This window comes from Piliocolobus tephrosceles, chromosome 21, assembly GCF_002776525.5.
Source record: "Piliocolobus tephrosceles isolate RC106 chromosome 21, ASM277652v3, whole genome shotgun sequence".
NCBI lineage: Eukaryota > Metazoa > Chordata > Mammalia > Primates > Cercopithecidae > Piliocolobus > Piliocolobus tephrosceles.
This window is the reverse complement of record NC_045454.1, coordinates 26,514,666-26,527,599: the sequence shown is the minus strand read 5'-3', so window position 1 is coordinate 26,527,599 and position 12,934 is coordinate 26,514,666. Positions and strand designations below refer to the sequence as shown.

The 12,934-nt window shown below is 44.5% G+C and overlaps 1 protein-coding gene across 3 annotated transcripts in view; it reads left to right on the top strand.

Moving 5' to 3' along the window:
- Positions 1 to 11,261, top strand: part of ZNF536 (zinc finger protein 536) — a 488,284-nt gene extending 477,023 nt beyond the window's left edge. For all 3 annotated transcript variants that reach the window (XM_031934852.1, XM_031934851.1, XM_023229080.2), the window contains exon 6: positions 8,403 to 11,261. In XM_031934852.1, coding sequence (XP_031790712.1) covers positions 8,403 to 8,647 — 245 coding nt within the window. In that variant the 3' untranslated portion in view covers positions 8,648 to 11,261. The remainder of the gene's footprint in view (positions 1 to 8,402) is intronic.
- Positions 11,262 to 12,934: the final 1,673 nt, after the last annotated feature.

The following is a 12,934-nucleotide window of genomic DNA, read 5'->3' as shown; positions in this document are numbered from 1 at the left end:
TGATGTACTTACTTTTCGCATGGCAGTGATGGGAAATGTTGATGGCCTCAAAGTGAGAGGTAGAGAGAGGGGAGTGAGGTGGGGCGGGCGGTTGGGGGGGCCCCCGTCTGGTCACACCACCAGGGCTCCGAGCTCAGGATACAGATAGATGGGGATTGGGAACATTCTGGGAACTGGTGTGGCGGCAGTGCTGGAAAAGTCTTCCCAATTCTCTTCTCCCACGGAATGAGGGCCAAGCTTCCCAGTGGGTCCTGTGTGTCTGGCCCCTGTTCACTCTCCCCACTGAGCTTCCCTTGTACCTCGTTGACCTGCTCCTAGGACGCTGCACTGACCCAGGCTTCCTGCTGCTGTGCCTGGGCTCAGGTATGCCCCTCGGACTGCAGTAGCACTGTCTCTCTTTCCTATCTCCTGGCAACCTATTTCATTCATCTGTTCCTTTGCTGGAAAAAAAATGCTTGGCAGAGATCTGTGATGTGCCAAGCACCGTGCTGGGTGGTGAGTAACAATAATCATCAAAAAACCCAAACAACCCCAAAATAAAAGCTCAGTCCTTGCCCCCGTGGAGCAGACAGTCTGCCTGGTGGGGAAGACAGCCGTGGTTGTTTTATTTGTTCAGCTCCCGCTAGCAGTCGGGCTGAGGAAGAGGCGTGTGCTGGGATGTGTGTCACAGCCATGATGGCAGGTCTGGGATCATCCGGGAGGCCCTCCCCAGGCAGAGGCAGCTGCACGGGAGCCTAGAGGATAAGGTTGCAGGAATTGGATGAAGTAGGGGCAGGCAGAGTCCAGATCAAAGAGACGATCAAGGAGGATGGAGCAAAGGTCCTGGGGCAGGAAAGAGCATGACACATTTGGAGAACAGAGAGAAGTCCCCTGTGACCAGAGTACAGCAAGCTATGGGGGCTTTAAGGGAGATGAGGAGCGGGGATGCTCAGAGGCTCAGGTTCCTCCTGTCAGGGGTTACAGGAGCTCTCCATTACCTATACCGTATCACAGCCCACACTGCCTTCCAGTGCTGTTTGGGACCTGGCCCCCAGCCAACTTAGCCCTGCCCTCTAAATGGGGAGTTCCTTCTGGCAAGAGGCCTCATCTACATCAAATTCTATCTCATGTCTGCTGAACGTCCTCCCAGTGCAATGCAACTGTTACCAACTTGTTCCTTTGGGCTTTGAAGGTCCTCCGGTTTCCCAGAGCCCCCATTCAAATGCCTATGCCCCAAGGAGAGACAGTCCCTTAGCTTTCATGGTGCTACCTGCAGCAGGAAGCACAGGACAGTGGCACAGGAGACACCTGTTGAGTCGGTACTTTCGATGAAGAACCAGGCAGAGCTTCCCCTGAACCAGCTTAGATAAACAGCATGATGACAACAATGGAAACAGCAGCCATGCCAATGAAAGCAGCCGACATCTTGGAGTTCTTCGTCATTTACCAATGTGTCACATGCCATCATCTGATGCTCACAGCACTCCTGTGATATAGATGTCAGTATTATTGCATCATTATCAAGGTGTGGAAATGGAAACCTTGAGTTCCAATGGTTGCCTAAGGTCAGAGAGAGGAGACTGAAGTTCAGGGTGCTAGTAGCTTAGCAGCCTTACAGAGGAGGGAAGCAGTGGTAGGAACCCAAGCTTCTTGGTCCACTGGGGAGAAGGAGGGCTCTGAAAGTAAAGCAAAGGTACCAGAACAAGAGAGCCCTGGGTCTTCTTATTTGACCAAAGGCCATCCTGGAGTGTGGTGCTTCTTAGCAGGTTCAACTTGGGAGAGGCCATCGCCTTGATGCTCTCTCCAACGGGGAGCTGGCAGGAGTGGGTGTTCTTATTCTCTTCAGTTCTACCACGATGGAAGCCTGCTTGACCCAAGTCTGTCTTAATACTTATTCTGCATCTTCAACATTGATGGACATTAACATCTTCCTTACACCTCTAGGAATCCCCAAGTCTAGGTCCAGTCAACTAAGATGGCACAGGCAACATGGCTGGCCTTTTGTTCCATTCAAATGAGATAGACAGGCCAGGCACAGTGGTTCATGCCTGTAATCCCAGCACTTTGGGAGACTGAGGTGGGCGGATCACCTGAGGTCAGGAGTTCGAGACTAGCCTGACCAACATGGTGAAACCCCACCTCTACTAAAAATACAAAAATTACCGGGGCATGGTAGCAGGCACCTGTAATCCCAGCTACTTGGGAGACTGAGGCAGGAGAATCACTTAAACCCGGGAGGTGGAGGTTGCAGTGAGCCAAGATCGCGCCATTGCACTCCAGCGTGGGCAACAAGAGTGAGAGTACGTCTCAAAAAAAAAAAGAAAAAGAAAGGGATACATGGAGTGTGCAGGCCACTGAGGGGCTGCCCAGTCACCTCCGGGACTGCAGCGGCTTCTCCTCTGGGGATGAGATGACCTACCTCCGTCTAGAGAGATCTGACTTCCTCCAAACCCACAGCCCCCTCAGCAGGAATGTCTCGCAGCATTGTTCCATGGGTCCCTCTTGCTGCTGCTGCTGCCTTCAGGAGGGTCTCTGCTGTCAGAAATATGTGAAATCCACAGGGATGTATTCAGCAGAGCTCAGCACTTTTTTTTTTTTTTTTTTTTTTTCTGGAGCCATTGCTTATGTTCTCTGACCCAAAGCCAACAGATCCCAATCTTATTGTCATCAGGGGCTTCACAGGGACAAATGGTGGAGAGACATTTGGAACTTTTTATCCAGATTTACTTGGACTCAGAAATGTGTCATGTCCAACAGTACTGTGCATAGCAACAGCTTTCTGTTTGGGAATAAATGTTCTCATCATCAAAAGATCAGGCTTTCAGTTATATTTGATTCTTGGGAAAATATAATGGCTTCTTCTGGGCCTATCATAGCTTCTCCCAGTCAGCTTCCCCAAGGGTGGGCCTTTCATTTCTTCATAGAACTTTCTTCCACATCAGTCTCAGGGGAGTCGTTCAGCGAACAGCTCAGAAAGATGTGCGTGTGTGTGTGTCTATAAACAATATGATGGATATGGAATAAAATGGATTGTAAATTGTGTATAAACCAACACATTGTGTGTGTCTGTGTATGTGTGTGTGAGCCTATAAAAACACATTTTAATCATGGTCTTTGTTTAGAGAATGAGGGGGACTCAGTACTTTATATCAACTGGATATTTGTTTTAAAGCCAAACCTTTTAAAGCCACTGTATCTCAGCTCTCGCATCTGTACAATGGAGCTGATATCATCCCTTGGCAAAACTCCCCAAAGCTCAAATATGAGGATAAACATGCAAAAATGTACGTGAAAAACTGTGGAATACAAGCCTTCAAGGTCTTTCAGTACTACCAGTATTGTCTACAAAGCTTCTACTTACTAGATACATTGCAAGATCAGGATTTATTATGATTCTAGCATTGTATAGACTTCTTTCTACAAATGGATACATGCATGGCTTTAGATGGATTTACATATAGATTTCCATCTCACCTAAGTGAAAATGAAACCAATTCAATACTAATGTTTTGACCAGTGAATATCCAAATCTGCCAGAATTATTATTATACATTTTGACTATTCCCAAGAAACAGAGACTCAAAATATAACTATAGGACAAAATCATGATTAATATTTTAAAATCAATTGGTGGAAAAAATGTACTAAGTGCTTTTATACCAAGTTGGCCAAATCAAAAAGGCTTTCATTGCAAATAAAGGTGATATCTGAGGTTCACATTTTAGTTTGCCAAGAGGCACATTGCATCACTCCTGTGGCAGTATCATTTGTAGGGAGGGCAGCTTCCATGTAGCATAGGATTCATATGTGAAATTATTACTTGGTAATGTAACAATAGAAAATACAATAGACAGTTGACTGGGTGCGGTGGCTCACACCTGTAATCCCAGCACTTTGGGAGGTCGAGGCAGGTGGATCACAAGGTCAGGAGATCGAGACCACCCTGGCTAACATGGTGAAACCCGGTCTCTACTAAAAAAAAAATACAAAAAATTAGCTGGGCATGGTGGTGGGTGCCTGTAGTCCCAGCTACTTGGGAGGCTGAGGCAGAAGAATGGCGAGAATGCAGGAGGCAGAGCTTGCAGTGAGTGGAGATCGTGCCACTGCACTCCAACCTGGGCAAAGTGTGAAATTCCGTCTCGAAATAAAGAAAGAAACAAACAAAAACAGAAAAGAAAATACAATAGATAGTTTTGCTGATGAACAAAGACAACTGAAGAATGGAAGAACCAATGTCATCCTGGTAAACCGAGGCAGATTTATAAACAATACTGAGGTTTGGCCACTTTGTTTCATAGTTCTGCTGGCCTCTTTGGATCATGGTACCAAGGGTTTTGGTTTTATTTTTTATTTTTACTTATGATTTGGAGTTCTTTACTCCAAAGACTTGTCAAACCATAGTGACATTCTCCATCAATAAATTATTGCCATATAATGAATAAATGAATGACTTAGCCCTAGTTTTATCTGAGCCATGGTAATTAGGACAGTGGCCAGCCTTTGTCCACAAGCTGCCACAGAGCTGCCCTTGGTAGAAACAGAAAAATACAGTCCATTTCAGAGAAGCTTTGGCCAGAGCCTCGAAACATTTCTCAGGTTTCCTGGTGTCTTGCTCCTTCTCTGTGTTGTTTGGGATGACCTTCAGTTGGCTTCTAGGCCTCCAGCTACAAATCGGGCCCGCCTTTTTCTTGCTCAATAGTGTCCATTTCAGAGTAGCTCAAACCCTCTCTCAGTGAGTCCTGGGCATAGCTTCGGGTCCACAGGGATGATAACTTGAAAAATTGGATGGCTGAATCTTGGGGACTAAGCTGCTTGGCCAGGAGGATCTACTTGGAACCCACTGATGCCCAGCTTAGCCCTGTTAGATTCACCATTATGGTAGGGAGAATGGGCGTGGCTTTGCTCATCCCATTGTCTCTGAATGGCATCCTAATTCCATCCTTCAGTCTATGCCCTAACTCCTAGGTCATGAAAAACAGGGACCATTTACAGTTTTTTGTACAATCGTAAATTTGCATTAGAAACTCCAGTTGTCCTTCCCCTCCCAACCCAGGGCCTTCCCTAGGTGACTAAGCCCTTACGGTGAAAAGGGGGGCAAGACAGTATATGGGCAGTCACTCTGGGGACTCCTTCTCTTACTTGGCAATCATAATACCGGCCCCTGGTGCTGGCTGTGCTCTTCCTCCTGTGGGCAGCTGTCAGGAAGGGCCAACAGCAAGTCACTGTTCTTGTACTTTATTTTGTTTTTAACTCCAAAGTCTGTAGATTTGCAAGTTGTCTTCTTGAAGTGAGAAGGTTGATCAAATTCAGCCTTGTGTCAGGGACAGTAGTAGAAACAGAAGAAGCAGAAGCACTATCCAAAAATGTGTAGTTTCTGGCCGGGCATGGTGGCTCACTTCTGTAATCCCAGCACTTTGGGAGGCCAAAGTGGGCGGATCACCGGAAGTCAGGAGTTTGAGACCAGCTTGGCCAACATGTAGAAACCCCATCTCTACTAAAAATACAAAAATTAGCTGAGCGTGGTGGCGCATGCCTGTAATCCCAGCTACTCAGGGAGTCTAAGGAGGAAGAATCGCTTGAACCCAGGAGACAGAGGTTGCAGTAAGCTGAGATCATGCGCACTGCACTGCACTCCAGCCTGGGCGACAGAGCGAGACTCCATCTAAAAAAAAAAAAAAGAAAAGAAAAGAAAAGAAAATCCAAAAATGTATAATTCCTTAGAAAAAAGGCAAGGTGATACAAGAAGATAATAAATAGTTCATGCCTACCTGCTTTGTGCCAGGTACTGGGCTTGGCATTCATAACACTGAGATGGTGATGGTTCTTGCTCCAGGAATTCACAGCCTTTTGGGAGGACCAGTACATACATTCAGGCCCATAAAGCAGGCATCCCGCTGATCAGAGCCTGAATAGAGAAGTGGGTTTGAGCCTGCAGAGAATGAAGTGGCATTTCAGAGAGAGGGTAGACAAGCAAGGGTATGGAGACACTGCACAGTGACGTCTATGTGCAGAGACCATGATGATATTTGGTTTGGTGTGGGCAAAAGGGGTTGTGCTGTAGTGTGGAATGGAAGGGTGTTTTAGGATTGAGCCATGAAAGTCCTTCTTATTCCTTTGGAGGCCAGTGGCTATCAAAGATCTGGGGCAAAGAAATCACAGGTTGAGCCTCTGCTTTAGGCACTCTCTCTGCTGTCCCTGGGGAGGACAGGCTGGAGATGGGAAACTGGAAGTATGAAGGCCAACGCGGGCTGCCATGTTCATAGTCTAGACAAGAATTGGTACAGACTGGACCTGGTTCTGAAGTCGGCATTGCAAAGGAAAAGATTCAACAGGTAGAATGGATTAGTCCTGGACACCAGTTGGTCATGAGGGAACAAGGAGGCAGTGAACTCCAGAAACCCAACAAGTAGCAAGAATTTAGCACTGGGTGCAATTCAGTGGGAAAGTGAGCTTCTGCTTCCAACGTTGCGTTGGCTTCCTGTCTCTCAGGAACAAGACCGTTTTGCTAAACAGACACAGGACTGCCATTACTGCTTTAGAAAAAGTGCTGAATATGTGTTTGTTCGTTTTCTGGAGCCAATGATGGGGACCTCTGTTTATTTACTTATTTTTTTGAGCAAATGAAACCCAGCTCTGGGCCCTGACCTCTCTGGGTGCTGGGTGAAACAGCACACGAGAACTTCCATGAAAGTGTGTCATCAACAGCTTCCCGGAAGCAGGGGAGATATCATTGCTTCAGAATAACTTCCCCAGCCAGATGTTTTACCAGTTCCTCAAGATGGCAGAGTCTGTACATGGCTGCAGCACATCAGGGTAGAGATGTCACGCTTGGAGGATTAGGTGAACTTCCACAAGAATCCACCTCCTGTTCCAAATTAGAGTCTTTCTAGGAAGGTTTTATTTCAAGAGTCACTATTCAAAATCTACCTTCTTTAAAACTCATGCTGGCCTTGGTTACCTGTTCATCTTGCTCCTGGTCCCGACAACTTCCGCTGCTGCCCCTGAGACCCTCAGACTCTACAAAGGCCCCCAGCTCAGCCCTTCCAACTCTGCCTAAGAGCAAGAACTGGGTGGCACCCCCTCACCTACCCCACCCCCAAACACACGCTCCCTTGCCATTCTTGGTTTGCTCAACAATGAAGAATCAATGGGAGGATAAGAACGTGAACTGGCTTTGCCCTGAGGCCTGAGTCAGACCCCCAGATGGAAGGATTTATGGTCTTTGCACAGAATTGGGATCAGCAAAGTGTAGCTCTTGAGCCAAATCTAACTATTGTCTGGTTTTTTGTTTGTTTGTTTGTTCTTTGCGTTTGTGACAGGGTCTTGCTTGTTGTCCAGGCTGTAGTGCACTGGCACCATCACAGCTTACTGCCACCTCAAATACCCGGGCTTGAGTGATCCTTCCACCTAAGCCTCCTGAATAACTGGGACTACAGGCATGTCCCTGGCTGATTTTCAAATTTTTTTGTACAGACAGTCTCACCATGTTGCCCAGGCTGACCTCAAACTCCTGGGCTCAAACAACTGACTTGCCTCAGCCTCCCAAAGTGTTGGGATTCCAGGTGTGAGCCACCTTGCCCAGCAATTGTTTGTTTTTATATAGCCTGTGAGCTAGGAATGGTTTTTCCATGTTCTTAACGTTTGGGGAAAAATCTCAAATGAGAATAATAGTTGTTCATCCCACATGAAATTTATATAAAATTTAAATTTCACTGTCCATAAATAAAGTTTTGAATTTCATCAATAAAAAGCTGAGGAATATTTGTTTCCTGTCTTGTTCTACAAATACCTACATAATATCTTGGATTTTGCCTCTTTGCCTGCAAATCTGGGACTATTTACTATTTAACCCTTTATAGAAAAAACTTCAGGTATGGGGAGATTTATCTTCAATTACCTAGAAAGTCTGGGTTCAAAACTCTAGCAAGAGCCTGGTGTGGTGGCTTGCACCTGTAATCTCAGCTACTTAAGTGGTCGAAAAGGGAGGATCCCTTGAAGAAGGAGCTTGAGACCAGCCTAGGCAACATAGCGAGGTCCTGTCTCTAAAACAAACAAACAACATTGCTGGGCATTGTGGTGTACCTGTAGTCCCAGCTACTCTGGAGGCTAAGGCGGGAAGATGGCTTGAACCCAGGAGTGTGAGGCTACAGTTGGATATAATTGCACCACTGCACTCCCAGCCTGAGATGAGGAACAAGACTTCATCTCTAACAACAACAACAAAAATATTCAGGGATGGGAAGATCTTCTAAATCTAGCTTATGTGCTTGATGTATCAGCTGCTTTTCTAACCCTTGCTAGTCGATTTTTACAAAGTAATAATAATATTGATCATACTGGTGATTGCGATTATGATCCTTTGAGCCCTGGGGGCCAGGAAGGTGTGAGCAGCAGTGCTGACCAGCCACTCTTTCTGCCCACAGGTCACAGGCCTTTCCAGTGCCGCTACTGTCCCTACAGTGCCTCTCAGAAGGGGAACCTGAAGACCCATGTCCTCTGCGTCCATCGCATGCCTTTTGACAACAGCCAGTATCCCGACCGCAGGTTCAAGCGCTCCAGGGTCGACTCGGAGGCTTCTGGGAATTTCGAGGAGCCTACAGCTGTCAAGGCGGGGAGCTCTGCAGACCTCACGGAAGAGGGTGGCAAGGGCCAGGAGGAGACCAACTGAGCAGACCAGCCTGTATATTGCAATAGTATTTTACACAGTTTTAACATTATGCATCTGGTAAAAGTTTGCTAACTGCATTCCAAGGGGAAAAAATCATGTACAACCCCCCTAATAGTGTATAGAACATTTAAAAAATTTTAAAAGATATCTATATATATATAAAAAAATAATTCCCCAGCCCTTGAAAATGGCTGCTAAACTGTTACCCGGCAACAAGTACTTCCAAAACAATGCAGGTGGGAGAAAAGCGATTTCAAAAATTCTTGGTGCCCTCTGAGCGGGAGAGAGCGGGGGGCCCTTCCAACTCGAAAGTCGTCTTTGTCCAAAAATAATGCTCTTAACCGAAAAACGATACCATCTAAATGATTTAGTGTTGCGTTGAAGATGGAGGGGCTGTGTTTTCGTTGTTGAAAACACCTCTATAATCTGACACCAGCTGCTGTCATTTGCTTAGGACCCTAATGAGATGTGTCGGGAGGCAGCTGCGGTGCCAGTCAGACTGGAGCGGTCACTGCAGAGAAAATCAATTCACGTGGTGTTGTAACTGCACTCTTGGAGAAACCTTAGACGGCCCGCAGCCAGCGCCAGGGCTGACCGGCACTGAGGAGGATTGAAATCTTAAATGTGCATTTTTACAAAATACACAGCCAAATGAAATCAATGATCAGGAAGTGTCTGCAGACAAATGTCCATTGCAGGTTTGATGAGTAATTCTTTTTTTTTTTTAGATCAAATTGCAGTATTGAGGGAAACGTTTTGTTCTTGGTGGTCTTTCTCTCTTTTTTTAAAAAAATTTTTGGATGAAGAAGGAAGTTGCTATTTAAAAAAATGTAGGGTAATTATATAAAATGTTGTTAGAAAAACTAGCTAACCCCATCCATAGAAGATGCTGGTGAACAATTAAAATTTAGGTAATAATAGAAAGTTTTTTTATTATGATTTTTAAAATTTTACTTGAATGAAGGCTGCTCCAGTCCTTATTATCAGATTTTTTTTCATGTGTTGGTTTTTATAAGTGTCACAGACATGAAGCAAGATTTTCTTCTCCGGCAAGCTCTTATGAAATAGCTTGTATTAAAATATGAATCTAAACATCCTGCTCTCTATCTCTAATGACGAAAACTGTTTGAGTTAAAATGTCTGTTTTTGTAAAACAAATGTGTTCTATATTTTTGTAGATTTTAGATTTTCTACTGATTGGATACTCCAAATTTATCAAGTTCTGCACCACACAGGAGGAGATTTTGAGTGTCAATAATGAAACACTTAACTCATTAAAAAATGATTTAAGAAGACTAGTTAAAGGTTTATTCTTGAATCTGCTAGCACGGTGTAAAGTTGAGCCTTTTAACATACTTCCTTTGAGTGACATGAATTTGGTGCTGTTGCTTGTGGTGGTAGAGAAGTATGAAAGTATTAACTTCTTCTAAAACAAAATCATTCAGACTTAAAAAAAAAAAGTCAATATTTCCTTGCAGGCTGGGAGCACAGATTAAACCCCAGGGCCTTAAAAACTTCAGCTCTGCCTACAGCAGTTTACAAAAATACTAAACTGCAATCAATGTAAATAAAATTCTTAGTGCTATCCTGAGACCAGAAAGAATCTCAGGCTAATAAGGAATCCGGTTTGCATATGCTGTCAAAAGGGTGTCATCTAACCGAGGTTTCAGTGTAAATGAGGTCGCTGTGCAACTTGGACCCATCTGGCATAGAGCAAGCTGCTTTCTTGTTTTTCTAGTATAGTTCTCACTGCCTTACTTAAATCGAGTTGATAAACTTAATGCAACTGTTTCTATGATCCTAGAGAAAGAACTGAAATGTTATTGAAAACTTTCCGACTGTAGTAAGCTTTAGGATTTTAACTGCACTACTGTGTTTGGTGACTGTGCCAGTCCCTTGCTTTCTGTGTTTGCTCTGCCTTTGGTATCTTAGCAAAGAAAAAGAAAAAAAGAAAAAAAAAAAAAAAGATGAAAAAAAAAAAAGAAAAAAGAAAAAAAAAAGAGGAAAAAAAAAAGTGGGGGAAAAATGAGAGCCACATTCCATTTCTAGCACTTTGGGAGCTCTTTCAGTATTTTTTTGTGTCTTTTCAGCATCCTCAGATGCGACAGGCAATAATTCTGTTTGTGACACTGGGAACATCCCCTCTTCTTTGTGGCGTGTGTGTTGATTCCATTTTGTCCAGTGCTACTGTCCTTCCCCCTCTGACACAGGCCTTCTTTCCAGAACATTTGTAACTTGTAATACAAACAAGTGACAGCCACAGTGATGCAGCGTCAGTTTCTGAATGTCATCAGGTTCTCATATCTAAACATGTCAAGTTTTTTCCCTGTAACTTCTGTAGTCTGTGATGCTGGTCATAATACTGTCTACATTCCTACGCAAAGAAAAAAAAAATCTATCTTGGAGGAAATCTGAGATCAATAGGAGTAGAGGATTTTGTTGCTATGCTTGTAACAAGTAGAAAACTTTGTATTTAAAGTTTATTCTTGGTCATTATTTATTATTATAATACATCAGTTGACAGAACTTTATTCTGGTATAGAAAGTATTAAAAGTTGTTTTTTCAGCAATGACTGTTTTCTTTCTGCTGTTAGAATAAAATGTCTTTGAAGCAGCCCAGTTTTATCCAGTGTTTTACGCAATAAAACCTCTACCTCTGGGAAAAAAATCACATCTTTTCCTACTCGCTTATATTTACTAGGAGGAGTAAAACATATTTTTGCAGGTTTGTCAGACTTTGGCAAGACGTTGTCAAACTCCATGTATAAAAAACCCTGTACTGGGCAGGGTGTGGTGGCTCACACCTGTAATTCCAGCCATTTGGGAAGCAGATCATCTGAAGTCAGCAGTTCAAAACCAGCCTGGCCAATATGGCAAAACCCCATCTCTACTAAAAAACACAAAATTGGCATGGTACAAGCCTGTAATCCCAGCACTTTGAGAGGCTGAGGCGGGGAGATCACCTGAGGTCAGGAGTTCAAGACCAGCCTGGCCAACATGGTGAAACCCTGTCTCTACTAAAAATACAAAAATTAGCTGCGCATGGTGGTGCGTGCCTGTAGTTCCAACTGCTTGGGAGGCTGAGGCAGGAGAATCGCTCAAACCTGGGAGGAGGAGGTTGCAGTGAGCCGAGATGGCACCATTGCACTCCAGCCTGGGTGACAGAGGGAGACTCTTTCTCGCACAAAACAAAACAAAAAGCCCAGTAGGGTCCCGCAGTACTAATGGTCCTCTGAGTCCTGTGCTTTTTCAAGCTGAGTCAATCTCTATGCTGCATACTTAGTGTGTGAATGGCGATGTGTGTGCGTGTGTGTGCACATGCATGTGTGAACTATGCTTCTTTAAATGTTTGCAGACATGCGGTTCAGTAAGGTAAAGTCCACGGAAATACTAATGCTCTTCGTATTACAGTAATTGTATAAGGCACTTAGAGCATTGGGATCTATTCTTTCCCTTTACTGGTAGAAAGTCTTTTTTTGTTTTAAGTCATTAAATGCAAGGGAGTCTTTTACGTCCAAATTATCAGAGGATAATCTGAATTCTTCCTCTAGAAGAAAAGGAAAAGAACAAAGGATGATGAAGTCTCTGGTAGCAGGGGCTACTGTGAACGCAGAGCTCTGACACAGATTTGAGAGGGTCTGAAGCGCGTGCTCAACCCACGGTGTGCAGAGCTTGTTTTTGATTTGTTTTGTTGTTTTATTTTGGTCTCAAAACAAGCTTGGATAATACATGCTGCCATTCTGGAATAAGGAGGGCCCACTGAAATGTTACAAGCAAAGACATCTGCCAAATAGTATAGAGATTTGTCAGTTTACCATGTTTCTTTCAGGGTGTGAGACTATGTCCTTGGGTGGGAGCAGATGACTTGAATGGAATCATCGTCAGTCCTGACTGTCTGTTATTATGAATATCAAAGGTGAGTTAAGGGGTTGTAGTCAGAAGGCCAGGAAGTAAACCCATGAGGGAGAGAAGACTGGAATGCAGAAGGTTGAGTTAGGGATTCTAACATCTACCCACACCACATCCATGATGGACCTCAAACCCACCAGGGCCACACAAGACACCACAGTGGTGAGAGGAGAGTTGGAGCTATCAGGGCTGGGGTGGGGGACGGGGGCGGTGCTGCACAACTTGCTGCTCTGATGGGAGGGGGCGCTGTGAGATCTCAGTAACTGCACATCATCGCCAAGAGGAAGGTGACATTAAATTTTCTGAGTTTTCTAGGTGTACTGGACACCTGGATTTTGTATTAAGTCTTCCAATTTTTCCCTGTTGGCTCGAAATTTA